General features: G+C 39.7%; 1 protein-coding gene across 2 annotated transcripts in view; it reads right to left on the bottom strand.

Annotated features, from left to right (window-relative positions):
- Window positions 1-8,297: 8,297 nt before the first annotated feature.
- ZCCHC7 (zinc finger CCHC-type containing 7) overlaps window positions 8,298-27,247 on the bottom strand; it is a 266,912-nt gene continuing 247,962 nt past the window's right edge. For both annotated transcript variants that reach the window (XM_006063495.4, XM_006063496.4), the window contains exons 7-9: window positions 18,908-19,003; window positions 11,736-11,853; window positions 8,298-9,610 (exon numbers count right to left, since the gene is read on the bottom strand). In XM_006063495.4, the coding sequence (XP_006063557.4) occupies window positions 9,171-9,610; window positions 11,736-11,853; window positions 18,908-19,003 (654 nt within the window). In that variant the 3' untranslated portion in view covers window positions 8,298-9,170. The remainder of the gene's footprint in view (window positions 9,611-11,735; window positions 11,854-18,907; window positions 19,004-27,247) is intronic.

Raw genomic sequence — 27,247 nt, 5'->3', positions numbered from 1 at the left:
CTGATCCTGAAAGTGACCCCTTCCTGCACAGTCTCACATCTGGGCTTCTCTCCAACTTGAGTTACTGCTGTCTGTTTCAGGGTTTCTCTCTCCTCCAATCAAAACGAAAGCTCTCTGAAGGCAGGAAAACAAGTCTGATGGATTACAACTGAGGACAGTCCTGAAACCCAGGGGATTTCTTTCTAAAACAGGGAATTTTGAGATACTTCTCTTAGTAGGTGTCTGTGTGGTTGTTTTTTGAAAGATGAGGGCTATTTCTGCTCCAGCATTATGTCAGTGGACTTGAATTTTCTTTGTTCTTCCATTTGAACAACAGACCTCACATTGATAATTTTAGAAGGCTTTTCCTGTTTGGTCTGCCTGAGGCTTGACAGAGCAACACCAGCAAGCTCAGTAACCCCCAAACCCTACAATGGGAGCCCCAGATTCACCCTCTCTAGCCTTAGGCCACCTTCCCAAAGGAACCACTGTGGACCTTTCCATTTGGAAGGTCAACATCCCAGTCCAATGGACTAAGGTTTCAGTTGTCCCTATTTTGGTACTCTCAGGCACAGGATGGTACTGGGGAGCCGGGAGTTACGTTCATTTACTGAAACCTATGTCCTCCTCTCTCAGGACCCTCTGAGAGAGGATAAAGAAGACATAGTCTTTATCTCTTTATTCTATCAACATATGTTTGAGCCCCTGCTCTACACCAGGAACACTTTGTAGCACTCAACTCACTCGTACGGAGTCTATCTTTCCTATGAGCTATGAGCCCCATGAGGGCATGGATCTTATTTACCTAGCTTGTCACTGTGCCATGACTTCAGAGTAGGTATTCTAATAAATACCTGTGATAGAACTGAATGGAGTTTGAATCTGTCTCACCCACTAGAGAAAATGAGAGCTCCTCAAGGGTAGGGTAGCCCTTGATGTCAGCACAGAACCTGGCTCAGGTAAGATACTCAGGACATGTTTATTGAGTCGGCTGGATGACCCAGTGTGGAGGTCCAGTGTGGGTCACACCTGACCAGGGCATGGGTTGGGGTGTGAATTCTGGGTTCTTCATGGGTTCCCATCTGCCTTGTTATGGGAACTGTGGTCTTTCTTTTGTGACTTCTGCTCCTTATGTGTGGATTTGGGTATTGAACTATTGTGTGAAAGCTAAAAATATAGCCCTGTCTCCATGACACTGCCATAGAATAGCCAGTTATAAGCACTTAATGCTAGTCGTATGCTCAAAAAGGTGCTGTGAGGGAACACAACCCACACTGAAACTGGAGGGCTTACATTCATTATCAAGGGATGGATATCCAACTTTTCCTAAAAAGGACCACAAGTGTGGTGTTTAACCAACTATCATGGCACTCACACAGTGGCATGACCAATAAGGGGTTAATATCCAAAATATATAAACAGCTCATACAAATCAATATAAAAAAATCAACCCAATTTAAAAATGGGCAGAAGACCTCAATAGGCAGTTTTCCAAAGAAGACCTACAGATAGTTGACACACACAGTAAAAGATGCCCAACATTACTAGTCATCAGAGAAATACAAATTTAAAAACCACAATGAGATATCACCTCACACCTGTCAGAATCTGTGGCTGTGCTAAGTCGCTTCAGTCATGTCCGACTCTGTGCAACGCCATAGATGGCAGCCCACCAGGCTCCACTGTCCCTGGGATTCTCCAGGCAAGAACACTGGAGTGGGTTGCCATTTCCTTCTCCAATGCATGAAAGTGAAAAGTGAAAGTGAAGTCACTCAGTCATGTCTGACTCTTAGCGACCCCATGGACTGCAGCCTACCAGGCTCCTCTGTCCATGAGATTTTCCAGGCAAGAGTATTGGAGTGGGGTGCCATTGCTTTCTCCACCTGTCAGAATGGCTATCATTAAAAAGATTACAAATAAAAAATGTTGTCAAGGATGTGGAGAAAAGGGAGCCTTTGTACACTGTTGGTGGGAATGTAAATTAGGGCAGCCATGATGGAAAACACTATGGAAGTTCCTAAAAAAAAAAAAAATAGAATTACCACATGATGCAGCAATTCTACTCCTGGGTATATATCCAGGAAAATGAAGATGCTAACTCAAAAAGATACATGCACTTCAAAGTTCATAGCAGCATTATTCCCAATAGCCAAGATCTGAAAGTAACCTAGGTGTCCCTCAACAGGTGAGTGGATAAAGATGTGGTACAGTACTCAGTCATTAAAAAAGAATGAAATTTTGCCATTTGCAGCAACATGGATGAATCTGGAGTGCACTATGTTAAGTGAAATAAGTCAGACAGAGAAAGACAAATACCAAGTAATATCACTTACATGTGAAATCTAAAACATACAACAAACTAGTGAATGTAACAAAAAAGCAGCAGACTCACAGATACAGAGAACAAACTAGTGGCTACCAGTGGGGAGAGGGAATAGGGAGGGGCAAAATAGAGGTAGAGGAATTAAGAGGTATAAACTACTACGTATGAAATAAATAAGGATATACTGTATAGCACAGGGAATATAGCCAATGCTTTATAAGAACTTTGTGTGGGCTTCCCAGGTAGCGCTAGTGGTAAAGAATCTGCCTGCCAATGCAGGAGATGCAAGAGTCATGGGTTCTATCCCTGGGTCAGGAAGATCCCCTGGAGTAGGAAATGGCAACCCACTCCAGTATTCTTGACTGGAAAATTTCATGGACAGAGGAGCTTGGCGGGCTACAGATCACAAGACTGCAAAGAGTTGGACACGACTGAGCACATACTCTTTCCTTTCCTTTGTAACTTTAAGTGGAGCACAATCTATAAAAATTTTGAATCGCTATGTTGTATGCCAGAAACTAATATAGTATTGTAAATCAATTATACTTCAATTTTCAAAAAATTTAAAAAGGAAATTATGTTGACATCTTGATGTTGGACTTCTGGCCTCCAGAACTGTCAAAGAACAAATTCTATAGCTTCAAGTCATCTAGTTTGGGCCCCAAGAAATAAGGATGGGAAAACAGCCTTGCTGCTTCATAGCTCCAGATTCCTTCTTCCTGAAGGGCTCTTTCCTATTGTTATCCTGGAAATTTTGCATTCTGTTATGAACACCCAGGGGAAGTCTTGGGCAAGAGAGGTCCTGCCATCTCCTTGACTCTTTTTGACAGAGTGATCCATATCCATCCTTGCACTCCTCAAATGTATGACAGTCATTTTTGTGTTTGCTTTTTAATTGCTTGTTAAGTCTTTGAGCCTTGAGATTTCTTAGTAAAGTCAACCTTAAGCAATACCACTACCTGGCACAAAAGGATCCATGGTAAAGATCTGTTGACTAAATAAGTCAAACAGGAATACCAAAGAGAGAAGGATTAATGTTGTCTGGGGTGTTCATAAAAGTGGGATAGGATATTCTGGAAGGAGGCAACAGCATAGGTAAAACATGACTTGTTCAGGGACTAGTCATTTATCCAATGGGTTTGGAAGGGTGAAGGAGGCAGAAGACGAACTGGGAAAGCTTTGAATGTTAGGCCACAAACTCAGACACCAACCTGTGGGCCATGGTCCCCCAATGCTGGTGCAGATTTTCACCAGCATGCCTCTTAGACACATTTCCTATCACTTGGGCCCGAGAGCTCAGCTACTGCCCTCCCCCAGGCCCCAAAAGTTAGACACTTGTTTTGTGATCAGTCTCCTTCTTGGCCTGCCATGGGCAAAGCAGGTAACAAAACTGAGGATGGTGTCTTCCCTGGTGATCCAGGGGCTAAGACTCTGCACTGACAATGCAGGTGGCCTGGGTTCAATACCTGGTCAAGGAACTAGATCCCACATGCCACAACTATGAGTCTGCATGCTACAACTAAAGATCCTGCATGCAGCAATGAAGATGCTATGTCCTGCAACTAAGACCCAGTACAGCCAAATAAATAAATAATTAGAACAAAAAACCTCTGAGGATGGCCCATGGACTACTGATCCTTGGTCTTGCCCTTTTTCCTAGAATATTCCCAACTCAGTGAAAAAAAAAATTAAAATGTTTCCAGTAAATTATGAATGAAATTAAGACTTTTTACACACACACACACACACACACACACACACAATCTGTGAAACCATCTCCACAATCAAGATAATGAAGGTATTCACCATCCCCAGGTCTCCTTGTGCCTGCCCTTTCCTAATCTTCCTACCCTACCCAACCATCCCCACCTGCAAGCAACCATGGATCTTCTGCTACTAGAGATTAATTTGCATTTTTTGGTAGGATTCCATTGTCAACTTGACCTTATTGGGTGCTGCATATTTTTGTATTCCTAAAAAATGATCTTGAGTTTTGTTCTTGGAACTGGTTATTTGGAAACACTTTGGCTCTGCTATGTCTTGGTTTTAAGCTAGTTAGGCAGAACCAGAGAGGTTTAGACCAGGACTAATTTCCCACCATTACCAAGGCAAAAACTCTTCTAAGTAGTCAATGTTGCATGAACTATGAAATTTTCCACTCTGGTGAGAACAGAAACCACTCTTGGCCCTCCGTGAGCTCCACAAACAGTTCCCTTTAATCCTTTCTGGCTGCTTCCTCACACATATGCACCAACCAGTACTTAGCTGGGACCCTCTGCAGGTAGATCTCTGGGCTCTCGATTTGGCTCTCTCCTTTCTGGTAATCCAACCTGCAAACTAGACACTGGCTTTTCTAGGATCCCAGCTCTGTTTCCTTAATGAGGCCCTTCCTAGGTTCCCCTCCTTGCTTCACAATTGGAAAACCCTTTTTAGCAGTCTGCTGGGGCAGTCAGGGGTCATCTCTCAAAAGCTCACTGTCCTTCTTTGTCTATGTTTAATGTCTTGAAAACTGCTTCACATATTTTACAGTGTCAGGATGGATGGTAAATCTGGTCCCTGTTACTCCAGTCTTGGTTGGAAGTAGAACTCCCTGAAGCTTTTGATAATGGCTATGATATATGCTGCAATAAATCTGGTATTTTGGACTCTTTCATGTTACACTGTTATATATGAATACCATAAGCTGATAAAAGTCTGAAAAAATAATTACATACAGTTCATCGAAATGAAGTTTGGGGGTTTTTTGCGTTAAAAAAAAAACACCCACATTTTAGTGTATGACTGCCAAGTATTTAGTGGGAAGGACTTCTGAGTTTATGGTTGCAGCAGGTGATGTGTTTCATTCATATCCCCGGGTCACTGTCAGGGGGCTGCCTTCTCACTGCCCAAACCCACTGTGCCTGGGTGCACAGAAAGCCAGAGTTGACTGAAAAAGGTTCCCGAAGCAGCTCTTAAACAATGACTGATTTATTTAACACAAAACAAAAATTGATACAGGAACACATACTCCTTTAGCCCTGATCAGGGAGACTTTGAGGTGGCCCATGCTGTCTCTGGAGAAGGAAATGGCAACCCACTCCAGTGTTCTTGCCTGGAGAATCCCAGGGACGGGGAGCCTGGTGGGCTTCCGTCTATGGGGTCGCACAGAGTTGGACATGACTGAAGTGACTTAGCAGCAGCATGCTGTCTCTAGCACTCCTCTGGGAGTCTAAGAGCTGCCCTCTGTGGGACCCTGACTTGATAAGGCATCCAGTTTGGATACATTCTCTTCTCTGTCCCACTTCCCCACTCCCTGGGGTTTTATTCGAAATACTTCCTAGTAAATCACTTGAAAAACTGATTTATTTCACAATTGTTAGAATGGTAGTAGAATGTAAGTTAAATATACATTAAATGCACCAGAACCTTCCTCTGGATAGAGCAACTCTGAAATGGTCATGTGAAGTGATTCTTTGCATGGCATGCACTGGCTGTCTTCCAATGGTTGGTACTTCTCAGCCATGCTGGTAAGCCCAAACCCTAAGTGCCTGTACTGGACTAGGGTCCTGGTGATAGCATCTACAACCTACTGACATTCTTAACCAATCAAGGGTCCCACTAGATAAGTCTCCAACCCTCCTCACCACACCGCCCCCTGCCTCAGCTGACTCCCTTTGTTCTCACACCACTATCCTCTTGACAGAGCTAACACCCTAGCTGGTGCTCTAAAATTTGTATCCATGTTTTCTGGTTATGCTAGTAAGTAATTCCCCTAAGCTGGCTGAGTTGCCAGTGGCCTTATCCTTCCACAAAGGAGTCCACATGGTCTATAGATATTCATGCCATGAAACTAGTGGCCCTTATTTCAGATGAGCAGGACATGTCCCATCAAACTCTCAAACACCAGTCTGATGAAAGTATTAATATAATATTCATATAAGCTTTATAAGATGTGGAAGGCAACCTACACCGACTCCTTTTGGTGAGAATTCCTTTTGAGAAATGGGTTGGGGTTTTAATTAGGGTTTCTCAACCTCAGCACTACTGACATTTTGGGCTGCTCAACTTTCTGTTACAGGAGACCGTCTTGTACACTACAGCATTTTAGCAACATTCCTGGCCTCTACTCACTAGATGCCAGCAGCACCCTCTAAACCGTGATAACCAAAAATGATAAGATCAAGGGATCAAGACAGCAATGAAGGAATGAAAGGTTCTACTATTTCATATGCAATCTTTTGTTGTCAGAAGAATCTTCACTTGTTTCCTATGAAGAGCTGCTTCTGTATCTTTTATCAACAGGTTGTTGATACACTGTTAACCCTGTCTCTCCTTACATAAACATGGCTCACATCAATATTTCACCGCAGCACTAACAAATAATGTTTCTTTGCCCATTAGAGTGGCAAAGAGAAAAAGGAATGAAAATATTCCATGTTATTGTGGGAATGAGGGGATGAACATTCTCATATACTGCTAGGAATGTAATTTCCAACATGTACTAAAACCTGCAGGAAATATATGCATGTTCTTTGACCCATAAATTTGGTTTTATATGGAATAATTGGAGAAGATACAACATGCATAGAGGAATTAAAAAAAAAAAAGAAAATCAGAAGCAACCAAAAACTTCAACAGAGGAATGATTAAATAAAGTATGGTATAACTATATACTAGGAAGCCCAGGTGATGCAGTAGTAAGAATCTGCCTGCCAGTGCAGGAGACTCAAGAGATCAGGGTTTAACTCTTGGGTCGGGAAGATCCCCTGGAGTAGGAAATGGCAAGCTGTTCCAGTATTCTAGCCTGGAAAATTCCAGGGACAGAGGAGCCTGGTAGGCTAAAGTCCAGGGGGCCGTGAAGAGTTGGGGCTGTGAAGAGTTGGGGCCGTGAACAGTTGGACAGACTGAGCAACTGCACGGACGCGCGCGCGCATGCGCGTGCACACACACACACACACACACACACACACACACACAATCTTAGCAACTATGTGCATCCTTACTGTTCGGGACATCTGCTTTTCTCTTAAGCACATTTATCCATTTAAAATCTTATTTCATTGTCAGATTGGTAAACTCCTTATTCTTGTATGGAAAGTTAGCGTGTTAGTAGACTTACTGACTTTAACCGAACACTTGGTGTAAGAGCCAGGTGCCAAGGATAACAAAGAGGAAATGGAGGAAAAGCTCGTCTTATGTTTCTGGTCTTTTCTTACCATTCCCTACCGCCCCAAAGTGAAGAAACGCAGCTGTGTTCTAACTTCATCTAAATACATGGATCTGAAGGGGCAAATTAAATGCCCGAATAAAATGTTTAAAAAAAAAAAATTGGGGAGGAAAATAAGATAATGTTCAGAAACAAACAGAAAAGTGCTTCCTTTCTTCCTGCCTCCGGTTTTCTGAGTATGAAAGGCAATCCCATTTCTGCCCTGAAATTAGAGGTCCTCAGATATGCAGGAATGCTAGTCACATCATGTCAATAGTAAGCCACGCTTGTCCCAAGTCCTACTGAGAAACAATGCCAATTATCTCAAGGCTCAGCATTTTATGAAGTCGTTTTTCATGGCTGCCACTTTTAGCAGGGTTATTAAAAAGACTCTGTCCACTTACCTTAGGGTCAAAACAAGTAAAACAATCCCAGTAGATGTTAGGAAGCCAAGCACCAACACATAACGGATGCTGACACATAGCTGAAAGCTAGGCAGCCAAAGGGGAGGTGATGGACTAAAGACTGAAGTCTGATTCCAGCAGAGACTCTCCCTTCTCTCAAAAGAGAGCTGATGCTACCAGACACATGGTTCCCAAGAGGGAACCTCAAATTGAAGACTCCAGTTGTTGGAGACCATGGAGGAACATGTTTCTCCATCTCATTTTATTCTGGCATAGACCTAGAGCTCAGGAAGTAAGGGCATTTGACCCCAATTTATAGAGATTCTATAACTTCAGTCACCTGTCCAACCCAAGTATGTCCTTTGTCACTCAAACTCTCATTGTCTTTTTACATAGTAGACAAATGTACATTTCAGACATTTTATTTTTCTTATTCTAACATTAGGCTCTGGTAAGTACAAAAGGTCACAAATACAAAAATTTCTGTATAACTCTGCAGTAGATAAAAAACCCAGGAGAAGGAAACAATTTTTTAAGTTGGGTAACATTCATCTTAAATATCTGAGGGACAGTATTCCTCAGGTATGGCTATAAAAATAGTAAAAAATTATTTCACTGCAATTAAATCAAAATTTTTGATGACTCTTTTCACTTGCTTCAGGAAATCTGTCTCTCAACATTTACTCTGGATGGATTCCTTACTTCTGTTATAAAATCCAATTCCCTGTCTCTCCAGTGCTTTCAAGGAGGACACCTTCATTTTTAGCCTGTGATGCTCTGATCAAAGTAAGATTCTGATGCCAGCTTCAGAAGCAAGAAAAGCCAGATTTAGATATATAGTTATTATCCTTTCCAATATTAAAAAGAATGCTAAAAAAGAGGGATGGATTTTCCATATTGGTGCTAATTTCTCCTTATAATAGACTTAATTTTCATACTCACACTGCAGATGAATTACATTTAATGAGTTTTTATTTTTTCAAAATATTTCAAAAATTTTTTTTGTGAAAAGATTAAGTTTTCCTATCCCTAGGATACTGAGTGAATAAAAATGATGTCTGGTAACAGGGGAAGTCCAAGTTTATCTGTTTTCTTACCTAGGAACCTGTTGAACATAGAGAACTGAGATCTTCAAGGACTTTGTTCAATATCTCTAGATATGGCTGAGATTACAGAAACAAAAATCTCATTTTATTTAATCACAGATAGTAAAAATACGGACAGGATGTTGTAGACATGAAGAACAGACAAACACTGGGAAGCCCAATCAGAAGCTGACTCACAGCTTAGACTTTTTTTTCCTCTGCTTAATGAGAAACAAATTATCATTGCTATCCTCCTCCAAGCAGCTCTCCTTTTTCTTATGCTTGCCCCTCTTGCCCTCCTTGGATAGCCTGTCTTCTCTCGGCTTGAGGTAATGTGATGAGTGGTGAAAGGGCTTGTGAGGCTTCTGGGTTTTGGAAGTGCCAGGAGTAGAGTGGACTCTGGGGCCCCTGGGGAAGTCCTCATCATCTTCATGACACCTGGCAGCCTTTCTGTGCTTCTCACGTTCTCTCATGTTCCTGCTCATGGTTTCTTTTTGGGTTTCTTTCTTTTCTTGAGGCCACCTGTTGTTTTTCCATGAGGCATGGCTTGTTCTTGTATCACGGGGCCTCTTATCTGCTGCTTCCATATGAGGCCTCTTGAACTTTCTTGGCAAGTCCCCATTTTTCTGGAGTTCTGGAAAACATAAAAGTATTTCTACATATTCAGCAGTTAGACTGGCATAGCATATTCAGAGCTTTCACTGGTCTGTAAAAAACTCAGCAGGGAGGAAAGCCAGATACTTAAATGAATTAATGATATGACATTCTAAAGCTTACTAGGTTAAAATCACTCACTAAAAACTCAGTGGTTGTAGTTCTGTATTTCCAAACATGAAAAACATCCAGATATCAAATGATATTTATTTTGTTCAACACAGTTTAACTAGGTTAAACAATGGAGACAGAGATCAGTGAGAGAAGTAGTCATTTTAGCTTTGTGAAGAAAAGTCATGTCTGACCAACTCAAGTTCCTGCAGTGATAGAGTCCTTGATGATAAGGTGACGCAAGATGTAGAAAATGGCCTTCTGACAGCTTTATATGACATTTCAATTATCCTCTGAAGATAAAGTCTGGCCACAGTACTTATAGGTGAATGCCATACTGGCCAGCAGATTATTCCTCAGAGTAAAGATCACTAGCTTAGAGACTGAGTGTGCACATGTGCATGCACTTGTATATCCAAGAGGTTTAAGTGCCAGATCTGATCTTGTATTTTGTCAGGACTTGGCACTCTTACTGCAAATATATGATGCAGTGATTCTGAAGGGATAAGTGGGAGGTGAGGGTATGGTGAGGGATGAAAAGTTACATCAACAGAACTTTGAAAGATTACAGAATTCACCAATAAAAAAAAAATGAGGTGGAGTATGGAGTAGTATATTTAGGGAACAAAAATGAATTCTAGAATACAAAGCAAAAATAAGTAATTATTTATAGCTGCTGCTACTGCTGCTGCTGCTGAGTCGCTTCAGTCGTGTCCGACCTGTGCGACCCCATAGACGGCAGCCCACCAGGCTTTCCCGTCCCTGGTATTCTCCAGGCAAGAACACTGGAGTGGGTTGCCATTTCCTTCTCCAATGCATGAAAGTAAAAAGTGAAAGTGAAGTCGCTCAGTCGGGTCTGATTCTTAGTGACCCCATGGACTGCAGCCTACCAGGCTCCTCCGTCCATGGATTTTCCAGGCAAGAGTACTGGAGTGGGGTGCCATTGCCTTCTCCAAATTACTTATAAACTTCAGTATAAAACACAAAGTCCACAATAGCGAGCCTCAAAGTGGATCTGTACCACAGAGTTGTCAATAACTAAAAGATGGGAAATATGGAAAAAGTATAGAGAAAATAAAAGAGAAAGCACACACAACCCTTTAATTCAGAGATGACATTTTGGTACATTTCTTTGTAATCTTTTAAAAATTCAGCTGCTAATTTTTATCTTCTTATACTATAATTTCTCTACATATAGTTGAGATAAACTTTATATAAAATAAAATATGCAAAATATGCAGGAGTTGAAGTGATTCATCTACTTTTCTCCAGAATTAGTGTCTTCATTTTGAAAGGACCTGAACTCAGAGACAGTCAGGAAAAGAATAATGAAAAGGCCAAGGGTCAACAATGTATGAGCAAAAGTGAAAAATATAGAATTATTTGGTCCTGAAGGCAAAAAAAGTAACTTTGTAAACCATCTTAAAGTATATAGCAAGAAAGAAGAGAGGCAGAGAGAATAGATGTAAATTATAAAACAATTTGGTGAGACAGCATTATGTTAGCAATGGCAAATAAAGAAATGGAGGGTGACTGTGGATCTGGAGCTCTGCTCATAATGGTGGCCAATGACTTCTTCGGGGAAGCTCCAGGAATCACCGAGCAGAGAAAGCTTTTTATTTGCTTGAAAAATACTAGAGGGAAAACATAATTACTTGTTGAAAAGAAAAATCTCAAAGGAGCCTTTAAAAATTCTGCATGCATAAATGGACAGAAGTGTTTTTCTGGACATTTTCTAAAATAATCACAGTGTGAGAAAAATGTTCATTGTGAACAGATTATAAAGCAGGATTTTTGAAGTGGGTGCTTGACTTCTGGAGATCAAGAAAGTTCCACTTTCTGCAGTAATTACTAAAAACATTTTCTGTGCTAACCAAAGGCCCACAAAGCAGTTTGCAAAGACAGCACAAAAAAAAAAAAAAAAAAAAAAAAAAGAAAGAAAGAAATTTAGGAACTATTGCAAAGGCAATTTAGGAAAAAGTCTAGTAACATACCTTTCACTTTTCGTTTTATTCTCTGATCTCTCTCCCGGATTTTGTATTTGTCATCATAGTAATAGATGAATGGAGATGTTGGAAAGGTCTGGTTAAACATTCGTCTTTCTGTACATTCCTGCAAATTGTATTTGAAATTATGATGTCATAAGGTCACACAGTTCAGATAACCATTTGGTAAGATTATGGACCACTGTAATTAAGAGATGAGCCCTGCATCACTCATATGCACTATGGCTGCAGGATGTGGTTTGCTGGGACACTGGGATGATCAAACACTCAACTGTGCTTACATGCTAGTCTTTCAGGCTTGGGTTTTCTTCCTTTACTTCTTTACCTATGAAACCCTTCTGATCTTTTTAAAGTTTTTCCTGCCAACATTCTCCCCCAGCAGTGCCTTTTTCCTCTGTTAGACGGTTTGTTTCATTTGAAATTATGTTTTATCAGTCCTTTGCATCTCTGTCTCTTCCAACAGCCTTCCTTCAAGTGCTTCTCCTTTTCTTCTTCTCATCACATTTACACTCTGATGTGGGGCTAAATTCTTAAACTTTTGCTCTTTTTCCTCCACACAAGTGGTTTTTGCAAGCTTATTTTAAGTCAACACCACTGCTCACAAGGGCAGTGATTCTTACAGTGGGGAGCAGGGTGGTGAGAAATGTTGGGCTGGAAGAAGCACAAGCTGGAATCAAGATTGCTGGGAGAAATATTTATAACCTCAGACATGCAGATGACACCATACTTATGGCAGAAAGAGAAGAAGAACTAAAGAGCCTCTTGATGAAAGTGAAAGAGGAGAGTGAAAAAGTTGGCTTAAACCTCAAGATTCAGAAAACTAAGATCATGGCACCTGGTCCCATCACTTCATGGCAAATAGATGGGGAAACAAAGGAAACAGTGACAAACTATTTTCTTGGGCTCCAAAATCACTGCAGATGGTGACTGCAGCCATGAAATTAAAAGATGCTTGCTCCTTAGAAGACAAGTTATGACCAACCTAGACAGCATGTTAAAAAGCAGAGACGTTATTTTGCCAACAAAGGTGCATCTAATCAAAGCTATGGTTTTTCCAGTAGTCATATATGGATGTGAGAGTTGGACTATAAAGAAAGCTGAGCACTGAAGAACTGATGCTTTTGAACTGTGGTGTTGGAGAAGACTCTTGAGAGTCCCTTGGACTGCAAGGAGATCTAACCAGTCCATCCTAAAGGAAATCAGTCCTGAATATTCATTGGAAGGACTGATGTTGAAGCTGAAATTCCAATACTTTGGCCACCTGATGCGAAGAACTGACTCACTGGAAAAGACCCTGATGCTGGGAAAGATTGAAGGCAGGAGAAGGGGACGACAGAGGATGAGATGGTTGGATGGCATCACCAACTCAATGGACATAAGTTTAAGTAAACTCCGGGAGCTGGTAATGGACAGGGAGGCCTGGCGTGCTGCAGTCCATCGGGTCTCAAAGAGTCAGACACGACTGAGCGACTGAACTGAACTGAACTGAGGGTAGTGGTGGGTTTGCCTAGCTTGAAAGTGCTCCTACGTGATTTTGAAGGAAACTTTTCTCCTCTTTGCTTCCCCTACTCATGAAAAGATCACTCCTCTCAACTTGCCCCACTCTCCTTACTCTGGTCTTCTGGTGGTTGCCAGTTCCCAAATCCACATCCTTGGCCTCAGCCATGTCCCATGTAGTAGGCTTTGTTTATCCTGATCTGTGACAAAGATCCATTCAACTTGTTGCAAACCAAATAATGTCTTTCATTTGAAACAGGCTGGTCTCTGGAACCTTTCACTTCTGTCTTCTGCGATCTTGCCTAAAATTTACCATAAACATTCAGTACTTCTTCAGTTCAGTTGCTCAGTCATGTCCGACTCTTTGAGACCCCATGGACTGCAGCACGCCAGGCCTCCTTGTCCATCACCAACTCCTGGAGTTTACTCAAACTCATGTTCATTCAGTCGATGATGCCATCCAGCCATCTCATCCTCTGTTGTCCTCTTCTCTTTCCGCTTTCAATCTTTCTCAGCATCAGGGTCTTTTCAAATGAGTCGGTTCTTCGCATCAGGTGGCCAAAGTATTGGAGTTTCAGCTTCAACATCAGTCCTTCCAATGAATATTTAGGACTAATATCCTTTAGGATGGACTGGTTAGATCTCCTTGCAGTCCAAGGGACTCTCAAGAGTCTTCTCCAACACCACAGTTCAAAAGCATCAGTTCTTCAGTGCTCAGCTTTCTTTATAGTCCAACTCTCACATCCATACATGACTACTGGAAAAACCATAGCCTTGACTAGACGGACCTTTGTTGGCAAAGTAATGTCTCTGCTTTTTAATATGCTGTCTAGGTTGTCAGTACTTCTTAGCTAGGTACTAAAGAAAAGTTAAAGTACAAGTAGCCCCTGCTTTTTAAAAGTTCGCTTTACACTGATTCACTTTTATGAAAGATTTGTTTTCACTAACAGAAAGAACTATGAAGCCGATTTTCACCTTTATAAGAAAAGGTGAAAATGAAAATAGCCTTTAGCATCTTTTGCAGCTACCATTATACAGTGAGTAACCACAGTAGATTTTTCATACTGTTCATATTGCAAGGAGATCAAACCCGTCAATCCTAAAGGAAATCAATCCTGAATATTCATTGGAAGGATTGATGCTGAAGCTGAAACTCCAATACTTTGGCCACCTGATGCGAAGAACTGACTCACTGGAAAAGACCCTGATGCTGGGAAAGATTGAAGGCAGGAGGAGAAGGGGACAATAGAGGAAGAGATGGTTGGATGGCATCACCAACTCGATGGGCATGAGTTTGAGCAAGCTCTGGGAGCTGGTGATGGACATGGGGTGGCAAAGAGTTGGACACGACTGACAGAACTGAACTGACTGCGAGTAGCAAGAGTGGCACCATGAAGCTCCCTCCTCATAACCTACACTCAGCATCTCAGAATCAAGTCACCATAGCTTTGAACTGTGTCTGTGAGCATCTGTGTTTTATCTCCACTTATGTTTTGCACTCATTGGAAAAATGTGTTATAAGGTAACTGCTTCTTTGCTTTACAGCTACTTTGGTTTAGGTAAGGTTTCACAGGAACACTCTACTTTAAGATAATGGAGGCTATCTGTATCTCTTAGCAAGAAAATATGTGAATTACCTGAATAGAATTTAGCTGATTTATCATAACTCTGTTATGATATACTCAAGTTGTAATTCTAAGATACTTGATCAAGCTGGCTGCCATACACTTAGAGACATAATTTGTAATTTAAAGAACTAGGAATCATTCTAAATACACACTAAAGTACAGAAAATAAAGTAATGGAAATCTATATCTAACCATGTAGCTTTATCAAATCAACATTTACCATTAATTCAGTTTTCTTCCCACTAGGCATTAATGATAGAATTGAGATCTTCTGTGTAACTGTCCTTCCCACTTCCCATTTATCTCCTTTCCTTTCCAGAAGCTGCCATGGTCTTAAAGTTGGTGTCTACCATTCTCATGCTTTAATACTTTTACTATTAATTTACTATTAATAAATATGCCAATTAAACAACATCATAAGTTTGAAGTGTTCAGATTTCATAAAAATGGTAACATTCTGCAAATATTTTGAAGTAGCTTTAGGTTATAATACCTTCAAAAAATAAGTTGAGTAGTGTTCTTTTGGATTATCTCTCTGAATAAATGTTTGGTAAAACTTGACTACAAACCTACCTGGTTCTGGTATATTTTGGTGGGGAGAATTTTGATTATTAATTCAATCTTTTTAGTGGTATTGGTTCATGTAGGTTTGTTCTTCTTCAGTCATTTTGATTAGTTCATATTTTCCCATAGAGTTATTTATTTCATTTTTCAGATTTAACATTGAACTTTATTTTGGTCATGTGCCAAGCAGGATCTTAGTTCCCTGACCATGTATTAAACCTATGCTCCCTGAAGTAGAAGCACAGAGTCTTAACCACACAATGGGTAGGGAAGTCCCTAATGCTGAACTTCATGAAGTTTATACAGTATTCTCCTATAATTTAAAAATTGTACTGTATTTCAAGCTATTTACACTTTTCACTCATCGTTTATTTTTATCTTTTCCTTTACTTTGAGAAGCTTTTCCAGAAGTCTGTCTCTTTTCTTTTGAAAAGAAAATGTTTTCAAAGAACCAGCTTTTGGTTTTGATGATGCTATTTAATCTCGTTTTCTATTTCAGTAATTTGGTTCATTATAATTTCTTTCTTCCAACTATCTTTAGATTTAACCTGCTGTTGAGTTTCTGACTCTTTTTGGGTATTGAAAGTTATAAGGCAAACCTACATGGTAACATAAAGAATTGCTTTTATAAATCTCTATCCACAGTGGCACCAAGTTTTCAGAATAAAGGATATTCATAAAAGATTTAGGTCTAAGATTCTGCTATAGTTTGAACATTTGTGTGTCCCCTCAACCCAATTCATGTGTTGAAATCTAAACCCCAAGGTGATGGCATTAGGAGGTGGACCCTTTGGGACTGTGATTAGATCATGAGGGTGGAACTCTTATAAAAGAGATTCCCACAGAGCTCTCTATCCTCTTCTACCATGTGAGGACACAGCCAAGAAAGTGAAGAAGCAGCCCTCACCAGACACTGATTCTGCACCATCATCTTGGTTAAAAAAATTAATTCTGGTGGTTTATAAGCCTACTCAGTCTATGGTAGCTTGTTTATAGCAGTCTGAATGGACTAAGACAGATTCTAATTGTAAAATATAAAGAGCAAATGAGAAGCCTCCCAGGCTCCTCTGTCTATGGGATTTCCCAGGCAAGAATACTGGAGTGGGTTGCCATTTCCTCCTCCAGGGGATCTTCTCAACCTAGGGATTGAACCTGTATCTCAAATGTCTCCTACACTGCAGGCGGATTCTTTACCCACAACCCAGCCTGGAAGCCTAAGAGCAAATCACAATTACAAAAAGGTATTAGTGCTCTCATACTCCCAGCACCCCACTGACCCTGGAGTGATCTCCTTATACAGTGACCACCATTTCCTATCAGTTTGCTTCATACCAAGCTGCTTATGATCATCCCTCCCTCCCCAGTTAAAGAGCAAGTTGAATTAGAGAAGGGAGCAGTCACATTTACCTTAGAGTATCTTTCACATGAAGAAGCTATTTATTAACATCCGTACAGCTGAATTTCTGAAACTGAAGGGGAGGCATCCTCAGACATCTGTTAACTACCTACCTACACAGTCTCCTATTTGGGTCCTGTACAGTCTAGACTGATGTGGCTATACAGAGCTATACAGTACTACAAACATTTTCCAAAGCTACATGTAAATTATATTTTGATTATCCACATCACTGGTCCCCTCCATTAGCACAGACAATTGATAGTTGGCTATATAATTTATCTACTATTCTGGATTAGCCACACCACTGATCTTCTTCATTAGTGTGGATAATCTAGAGTTCTTCATCTATGGCAGTGATAAGGCTGCCAAATTTGCTTTATTATAAATTAAAAATCATCTAAATCTAGATTTCAGGGATAAATTCCAAATGATTTTAATATATTTCCTATCTCCATTAACAGGAGTGACTAGTAAGCAGTATGTGTTCAACTATAATTGTTTTTCCTTAATTGAACAAACATAAATGCTAAAATTATAACCTTCTGCTTTAAAGAGGTAAGCAAGCATAAATGGTACATCTATGTGATTTGTATGGCAGTGGACTGCTTATGTGAAAATGTTCACTAAACAGTATTAGCAACATCTGAGTTTTGGCAACAAGGAACACAGAGCACAAAAAGATCTGGAGATGGTAACTTTCAAAAAAATTGAAAATTCTCTAACTAGGTTTTCAGTGTGAGCTCTATAAAAGTGAAGTTATATCAGTCACACAAGTACATTCCCATTGTTGTGCAACTCTCATTATTATCCACCTCCTGAAATTTTCACCTTCCTAAACGGAAACTCTGTCCTCATTAAACACTAACTCCTCATTCCCCCTCCCCCATCCCCAGCACCTACAATGTAAGTCACATGGTTGTCAGTAATACAGCAAAAATTACAGCTAAGGGGCAGAACTCCATCCTAGCTTTCATATTCTATCCCTCACTCCACAGTCCTACTGCCCCAATAAGGAAGGAAACCATCATCTGTTGATGGACTCTGTCCCATGCTTTTTCTTCTCCAGACTTTTTTCTCTCTCTCCATATTGTAGAGCTCTACCCGCAAGGTCTGCACTGGTGAAGTGCCATGGTCAGAACTCAAGATGTGATCTGCAATACCACTCCATCCTACTGCTCATACCTCTAGCCATTTTGAGGACTCCCTACTTTTGTATGCTTTCCACTTCCTGTCATCAGATCTGATTTGGTATCAGTTTATTTTGGCTTCTAGCCTGTTAGAAGCCTATCTGGAGACTGGGAGTGTATTTCTCTGTACAGATTTTCTGTTTCTTGTGCCACCGCCTTTCCTCCTCTTCCTCAAGATTCCCAGAACGTATGGACTGTGAATCGATTCTTACTGCATCCCATCTCTGCAATGAGCTACTGCTCATTCATACTTAATGAAGCAACTGGCTAGGAGACTCACTCCCACCTCACAGCAACAAGCTTCTGCTTTGACACCTCAGAATCTAGAACACAGGTTTGGCCCTTTCAGTTAGGGTTAGGAAATATGCAGGTGGGATAGGGAATCTGGGCATGTGTGGGGTGGGCAGGCTGGTTGACAAGGCAGCAGCCCTCTGTCCTTCCACCAGCGAGTGTTGGGGTTTGCATGTGAGTGGTAAAGATTTAACTGAACACAGTACCAGGGAAAAGCAGAGATACTGGAGAACTATGTAGAAAATCTAAAATCACGATTCAGCTGGGTCAAAGTATTATCAATCCTTGAAATTCCTGAGAATTGTAAACTTATTAACTACTATATTTTGTCTGAACAATTCTATGAACTGTATTTGTTTTAGACTAACCTGCATGTATATTTAAAACAAATATAGGAATGTGCTTTGTCAGATCTGTTACTCTGGTAGGGATGGAAGAAGTAAATCAGTTGAAAATATATTTAGGTCTTACCTCAAGATATTAGTTTATATATAAAAAAAGTAAGTGTTTAGAATTATTCTTTTCAAGTTCACCTTTCAGCAACCACTCCTGAGCAACAGAATGCTTTATGTCCAAATTACCACTTAAACTCACATGTCCATAATGGCCTTCTTGCCCACAGTTGTAGCAATACACCAAGGTTGATTGTCCAGAAGTGGTCTTTGGCTTTTTGGGTGGTCCAGGTTTGGTCTGAAAAATGAATATTTGTGAAGATTTAGTGAATGTCAGAAGGAAACTAAAACCTCACACTTTCCAAAAGAACTTCTTTTAGGTAAAAGATTCCTTAGAAACACTGCCTCTTATAGTTTAGTGTGGAGAACCCATATTCAGATGGTTCTGTGTGATTAAAGTGTGTAACATGATAACAATTCTTTTATTCTTAACATCAACATGTGCTTTCCTCAACCTCCTCAATTCCATTCGGTGTTGTGGCCAATACTGTGACTGTGTTATGTATTAGGTATCTCAGATAAAGGAGAATAAAAGCCTAGTAGAATGTGACAGACATATAAACAGTTGGGTTTAGTTGCTAAGTCATGTCCGACTCTTTGTGACCCCATGGACTTTAGTCTGCCAGGCTCCTCTGTACGTGGGATTCTCCAGGCAAGAATACCGAGTGGGTTGCATTTCCTTCTCCAGGGGATCTTCCTAACCCAGGAATATAAATAGATAATGGCAAACAATGTAAACATAGTGACAGAAGCATGTACAAAGTATTAATGGACTGACAAAAGGGATCCATTATTGGATGGGATGAGGAACTCAGATAAAGCTTCCCTTGAAATATAAAATTTAAATTTACTCTTAAAGAATTAGGCATATATCAAATGGAAAATTTTAGGTAGAGGGTAAGGAGAAATTAGAGAAGGCAATGGCACCCCACTCCAGTACTCTTGCCTGGAAAATCCCATGGACAGAGGAGCCTGGTAAGCTGCAGTCCATGGGGTCGCGAAGAGTCAGACCCGACTGAGCAACTTCACTTTCACTTTTCACTTTCATGCATTGGAGAAGGCAATGGCAACCCACTCCAGTGTTCTTGCCTGGAGAATCCCAGGGACGGGGGAGCCTGGTGGGCTGCTGTCTATGGGGTCGCACAGAGTCAGACACGACTGAAGCGACTTAGCAGCAGCAGCAGCAAGGAGAAATTAGGATGCTTTTCAGGTTTCTAACTTGGGGGAACTGGTGAGTAGTAGTGTCAACAACTGATTCAGAAAAGGTAGGAAAAGAGAGCAGAGTCAATTTAGAGGGAAAGATGATGAAGTCTATTTTGGATGTTGAGCATCTAGATTGAGACAGATGTCCACCAGGAAGTTATCTGTTTTAAGATAAGGTTTAGGAAACATGTCTGAGTTAAAGATTAGATCTGAAAGTAAGCTACACAACAGCTGAGGCTGAAATGACCAGAGTGTTCAGAATCACCACAGCCAGTTGAACAGCAGTGAGCTAAAGATGGAAGCCCTGAGCATAGCAACATGAAAAGGGCGGGCAGAAAAGCCTATGACACAGACAAAGGAGGAGAGGTTAAAGAACGCAGAGCCACAGAGAAAATAGTCATATACCTTAGAGTAGTTCCAAGATGGATGAACTGATCTATGATGTCAAATATAGCAGAGAGGCCTAGTGAGATTAGAACTGAGAAACACTCATGAGACTTGTCATTGTTCATGGATAATCTCATTGTGAGAACTCTGGAATCTGTGGGAAGGTAGAGAGAATAGCAGGCAACGGGTTGAAGAGTGAAGAAGATGCACTCAAAGGTGGTAGAACTACAAAGAAGAGCAAGGAAATGATGACCTACAAAAGCCAGGATGGTGATTACTTCCTGTGGGGAGAGAATAGAGCACAGAGGGTTTCAGGGTAGTGGTAATTTTCTATTTTTGAACACACTGGTATCATATAACTTGAATGGAAGTTATATAACTAATTACTGTACACATATGTTTGATGTACTTTTCAGGACATATATTACATTTCATAATAAAAAATGTCTAAAAAATGAATGGAAGTTGAAGAAATGTGGAGAGTAGCTGAAAGTCACTCAGTTGTGTCCTACTCTTTGCGATCCCATGGACTCCATGGAATTCTCCAGGCCAGAACACTGAAGTGGGTAGCCTTTCCCTTCTCCAGGAGATCTTCCCAACCCAGGGATCCAACCCAGGTCTCCCACATTGGAGGTGGATTCTTTACCAACTGAGCCAAAAGGGAAGCCCGAAGAGTAGGTATATATTGCTTTATGAAGGATATATAAGAAGGGGCAAAATAAGATCAGTCAGGACCAAGGGAGAGGATTTGGCAGAATTTGTTGCTAGAATGGAAGAGATTTGAACATGTGAGAAAGCTAGTAGAGATGGAGAAGTTGAAGACACAGAGAAGGGATGGAGAGAGCAAAACTCCTGAAAAGGCAGGAGCTTTAAATAGAGGAAAAACCTAATTCTTCTCATATTTTTGGAGATTGGATGGATGAGAATAAACTTGAATAAGCTTATTTCTTGTATTCTTTATTGGGTGCCAATAAAAGAGTGCCAACTAATTGGCTTGATAACTAATTTTTTTATTTAATGTGCCAAATAGGTAGATTGTGGATGTTTTATTTTCTTGATATATGAAAATAAACTATAGGTTATAAAAGTAACCTTCTTCAAACAACTTTACTTTTAGCTCCTGTTTCCTAAAATGAAAAACTGGAGGATGACAGTAACCTGAAAGATGCTTTCTACTGAAAATACAAAACGGAATTTACAACTTCAGCTATTACAAATTGGGATATAATCAAAAACACAACCAACAAATACATCCTTCAATAAAAAGTGGGGATCATGAATTGAGACTAGCAAAAAGCCATTAAATACAGTTTTAACAGGTATGCACAGAAGCACGTACCACTCATGCTCAGTGGCTTACAAATCTGTTCAGGTAGCAGAGTGCTAGGAAGACATGAAGTTAGTAAGGAGAAATAATTTTTCCATCTAAAAGATATTATTTGATGTGACATAAAATTTGCAACCATAAGCACATAATGGTTTAAGGGAAAGAAATAAAACCTAAAGAGATGGTACCATGGATGTGAAGGCAGAATGGAGAAGTTGTCAAACACCACTGATGAATCAAATATAACAAAGACTACAAAATCCATTAGACATGGCAGCCAGGAAGTTGTTGGCAACTGGTGTGAGCAGTTTCATTTGAGAGGCAGAGGCACCAGCCAGATTGTAAGGGGTTTATTACAAGTAGGAAGATGCTGAAGAACAGAATATAGATGACTTTTTCAAGAAACCACATTGTGTATGAGAAAAGAGGGGGACGAGCAGAGCAAAATCTAAGTCCAAGGATGCCTCCATCAGTGACAATTATCAGTGTGCAAGGCACGTGGCATGAGCATCTGTATATACTTTCCTTAAACCACCCAAAAGACAATTACTGAGTGCCTAATACATGCCAGATATTGCTCTAAGATTAATGGCCAAGAGAAAAATCAAATAAATAACCTAACTTTACACCTAACATGGGCTGCAGTCTATGGGGTTGCACAGTCGGACATGACTGAAGTGACTTAGCAGCAGCAGCAGCAGCAGCAGCACACCTAACACAACTAGAAAAAGAAGAAATGAAGAACCCCACAGTTAGTAGAAGGAAAGAAATCATAAAAATTAGGGCAGAAATAAATGAAAAAGAAACAAAGAAGACTACAGCAAAAATCAACAAAACTGGTTCTTTGAGAAGATAAATAGACAAACCATTAGCCAGACTCATCAAGGAAAAAAGGGAGAAGAATCAAACCAATAAAATTAGAAATGAAAATGGAGAAATCACAACAGACAACACAGAAATATAAAGGATCATAAGAGACTACTATCAGCAACTATATGACAATAAAATGGACAACTTGGAAGAAATGGACGAATTCTTAGAAAAGTATAACCTTCCAAAATTGAACCAGGAAGAAATAGAAAATCTTAACAGACCCATCACAAGCATGGAAATTGAAACTGTAATCAAAAATGTTCCAACAAACAAAAGCCCAGGACCAGATGGCTTCACAGGTGAATTTTACCAAAAATTTAGAGAAAAGCTAACACCTATCCTACTTACTCTTCCAGAAAATTGCAGAGGAAGGTAAAATCCCAGACTCATTCTATGAGGCCACCATCACCCTAATACCAAAACCAGACAAAGATGCCACAAAAAAGAGAAAACTACATGCCAATATCACTGATGAACTAGATGCAAAAATCCTTAACAAAATTCTAGCAAACAGAATCCAACAACACATTAAAAAGATCATACATCATGACCAAATGGGCTTTATCCCAGGGATGCAAGAATTCTTCAATATTCACAAATCAATCAATGTGATACACCACATTAACAAATTGAAAGACAAAAACCACATGATTATCTCAATAGATGCAGAGAAAGCCTTTGACAAAATTCAGCACCCATTTATGATCAAAACTCTCTAGAAAGCAGGCATAGAAGGAACATAACTCAACATAATAAAAGCCGTAAAAGATAAACCCACAGCAAACATTATCCTCAATGGTGAAAAATTGAAAGCATTTCCCCTAAAGTCAGGAACAAGACAAGGGTGCTCACTCTCACTACTACTATTCAACACAGTTTTGGAAGTTTTAGCCACAGCAATCAGAGCAGAAAAAGAAATAAAAGGAATCCAGATTGGAAAGAAGTAAAACTCTCACTGTTTGCAGATGACATGATCCTCTACATATAAAACCCTAAAAATGCCACCAGAAAATTATTAGAGCTAATCAATGAATATAGTAAAGCTGCAGGATATAAAACGAATACACAGAAATCCCTTGCATTTCTATACACTAACAATGAGAAAACAGAAAGAGAATTAAAAAAACCATCCCATTCACTATTGCGACAAAAAGAATAAAATACTTAGGAATAAATCTACCTAAAGAAACAAAAGACCTATATATATAAAACTATAAATCACTGATGAAAGACATCAAAGAGGACACAAATAGATAGAGAAATATTCCATGTTCATGGATTGGAAGAATCAATATAGTGAAAATGAGTATACTACCCAAAGCAATCTATAGATTCAATGCAATCCCTATCAAGTTACCAATGGTATTTTTCCAGAACTAGAACAAATAATTTCACAATATGTATGGAAATACAAAACCCTCGAATAACCAAAGCAATCTTGAGAAAGAAGAATGGAACTGGAGGAATCAACCTGTCTGGCTTTAGACTATACTACAAAGCTACAGTCATCAAGACAGTATGGTATTGGCACAAAGACAAAAATATAGATCAATGGAACAAAATAGAAAGCCCAGAGATAAATCCATACATCTATGGACATCTTATCTTTGACAAAGGAGGCAAAAATATACAATGGAAAAAAGACAATCTCTTTAACAAATGGTGCTGGGAAATCTGGTCAACCACCTATAAAAGAATGAAACTAGAACACTTTCTAACACCATACACAAAAATAAACTCAAAATTGATTAAAGATCTAAACATAAGACCAGAAACTATAAAACTCCTAGAGGAAAATGTAGGCAAAACATTCTCTGACATAAATCACAAGCAAGATCCTCTATGACCCACCTCCCAGAGTAATGGAAATAAAAACAAAAATAAACAAATGGGATCTAATTAAACTTAAAAGCTTTTACACAACAAAGGAAACTACAAGCAAGGTGAAAAGACAGCCTTCAGAGTGGGAGAAAATAACAGCAAATGAAGCAACTGACAAAGAATTAATCTCAAAAAATAAACAAACCGCTCATGTAGCTCAATATTAGAAAAATAAATGACCCAATCAAAAAATGGACCAAAGAACTAAACAGACATTTCTCCAAGAAGACATATAGATGGCTAACAAACACATGAAAAAATGCTCAACATCACTTGTTATCAGAGAAATTAAAATCAAAACCACAATGAGGTACCATTTCATGCCGGTCAGAATGACTGCTATCAAAAAGTCTACAAACAAAAATGCTGGAGAGGGTGTGGAGAAAAGGGAACCCTCTTACACTTGTTGGTGGGAATGCAAACTAGTACAGCCACTATGGAGAACAGTGTGGAGATTCCTTAAAAAACTGGAACTAGAACTGCCAATATGACCTAGCAATCCCACTGTTGGGCATACACACTGAGGAAATCAGAATTGAAAGAGACATGTGTACCCCAATGTTCATCGCAGCACTGTTCACAATAGCTAGGCTATGGAAGCAACCTAGATGTGCATCAGCAGCTGAATGGATAAGAAAATTGTGGTACATACACACAATGGATTATTACTCAGCTATTAAAAAGAACACGTTTGAATCAGTTCTAATGAGGTGGATGAAACTGGAGCCTATTATACAGAGTAAAGTAAGCCAGAAAGAAAAACACCAATACAGTATATTAAAGCATATATATGGAATTTAGAAAGATGGCAATGATGACCCTATATGCGAGACAGCAAAAAAGACACAGATATCAAGAACAGACTTTTGGACTCTGTGGGAGAAGGCAAGGGTGGGATGATTTGAGAGAATAGCACTGAAACATGTATTTACCATATGTGAAACAGATCACCAGTCCAAGTTTGATGCATTAAGCAGGGCACTCAAGGCTGGTGCACTGGGACAACCCAGAGGGATGGGATGGGGAGGGAGGTGGGAGGGGGTTGCGGGATGGGGGATACATGTACACCCATGCTGATTCATGTCAATGTATGGCAAAAACCAGTACAATATTGTAAAATAATTAACCTCCAATTAAAATAAATAAATAAAAATTTTTTAAAAAGAGTAGCTAATGGAGCAGTGAGCAAGACAAAAATTGCTACTCACATCTCCAGTGCTGAAAGACAGATAAAACCAAGAGTACACATTCACGGACAGTATCAGATAGTAATAAATGGTATATAGGCAATTAAAATGTTGTGTAAATAAGTCATTGGTGGTGACTCAGATTGAGTATGGGGGAACTCACACTGCGAAGGTCATTTCTCATAATAACCCCACCAACTATGTGATGACTGGGGAAATAGCATTTTAGGCATAAGGCATGGGAATAGGTAGTGCAAAGTTCTGAGGTGAGCATAAGCTTGCTATATTTGAGTATCTGAAAACTATCTATAACTTTGAAGTGTGATAGATGAAGGAAAATTGGGAGAAAAGGAGGTTCTAGAGGTGAAAAGGGACCAGATCATAAATGAGGGTGAAAAGCGTTGGATTTAAGTGGCACGGGAAGCTAGTATGAAGCTAATGGTAGGTACTCAACAGCTAACTGGTGACTGTTAGCACAAACTATAACCAATGATAGCATAATCCATCCCCCAAATAATATATGTTCTCTGGAAAACTTATCTATGTTTAAAAGTTTCTCTGTGTCTGTGTAGATACATGACAATTTATCTCTGAGCCAAGATTTCTAGATTCATTCATGAGAAGGAAAATACTCTCACTTATATTTATTTCACTGAGTAAATGTTCCATTGGTTCAAATCCTATGCAAAAGGATAAGGAAGTAATTATGAGGGGAGTTGATGAGAACCAAATTAGCAAGTATATCCAGACATTGGAACTTGACTTGACTGGTATGGATACAAGCAGGGACTTCCTCATGTGCAGGGGCACCTGTACCCCTCACAATACTTCTGGCTTCTCCCTGGGAGTACAGAACACAAAGAAAGTCACACTACAACACAACTCTTCAGTGGTTCATTCCTGTCACTTCCTCTCAGACTAGAGGCCACAGTGCTCTGGATCCCCTTTTCCTATGTCACCCTTTAATATACTAAACTGGTTATTCATTATTATCTGCCTCCCCATTCCTAGAGTGCGACGTGCTAAGGACAGACATCTTCATCTAGTCCACTCTGCATCCCTATGCCAAGATTCTAGAGTAAGTGTTGGCAAACCATGGCTGGCAGGCTAAATCCGGCTCACTGCCTGTTGTGTATGGCCCAAGAATGATTTTAACATTTTAAAATGGTCTAGCACTTTTAAACCACTGGGAGTGGTTAAGACTCCGTGCTTCCACTGCAGGGGACACGGGTTTGATCCGTGGTTGGGGAATGGAGATCTCCCATGCTGCATGGTGCAGCCAAAAATAATAATACATTTATTAAATGCATTATTAAATAAATAATACATTTTGATGGCCTCTTAGATTTGTATACATATATCCAAACTGATCAAACTGTACACTTTATAAATATGTGATGGTTACTGAAATTTAATTATACTTCAGTGAAGCTGAAAGAAATAAAATATTAGAAAGGGATAATATTAAATCCATTTTAGGACAGAGGTCTGTAATAAAAAACACATTTTTAGAATACAAAAAAATAAACAGTTTAAAAATCTTTTTTTTTTTCCAAGTATCATGTCCTGTTTTTTTTTTAATTTTTTTATTAAATATTTTGTAAGATGTGAAAAGTATACACAA

Source organism: Bubalus bubalis, chromosome 3, assembly GCF_019923935.1.
Source record: "Bubalus bubalis isolate 160015118507 breed Murrah chromosome 3, NDDB_SH_1, whole genome shotgun sequence".
In the NCBI taxonomy this organism is placed as follows: Eukaryota; Metazoa; Chordata; class Mammalia; order Artiodactyla; family Bovidae; genus Bubalus; species Bubalus bubalis.
Note: the sequence above shows the minus strand (reverse complement) of the source record. Positions and strands in the feature narration are given on the sequence as shown.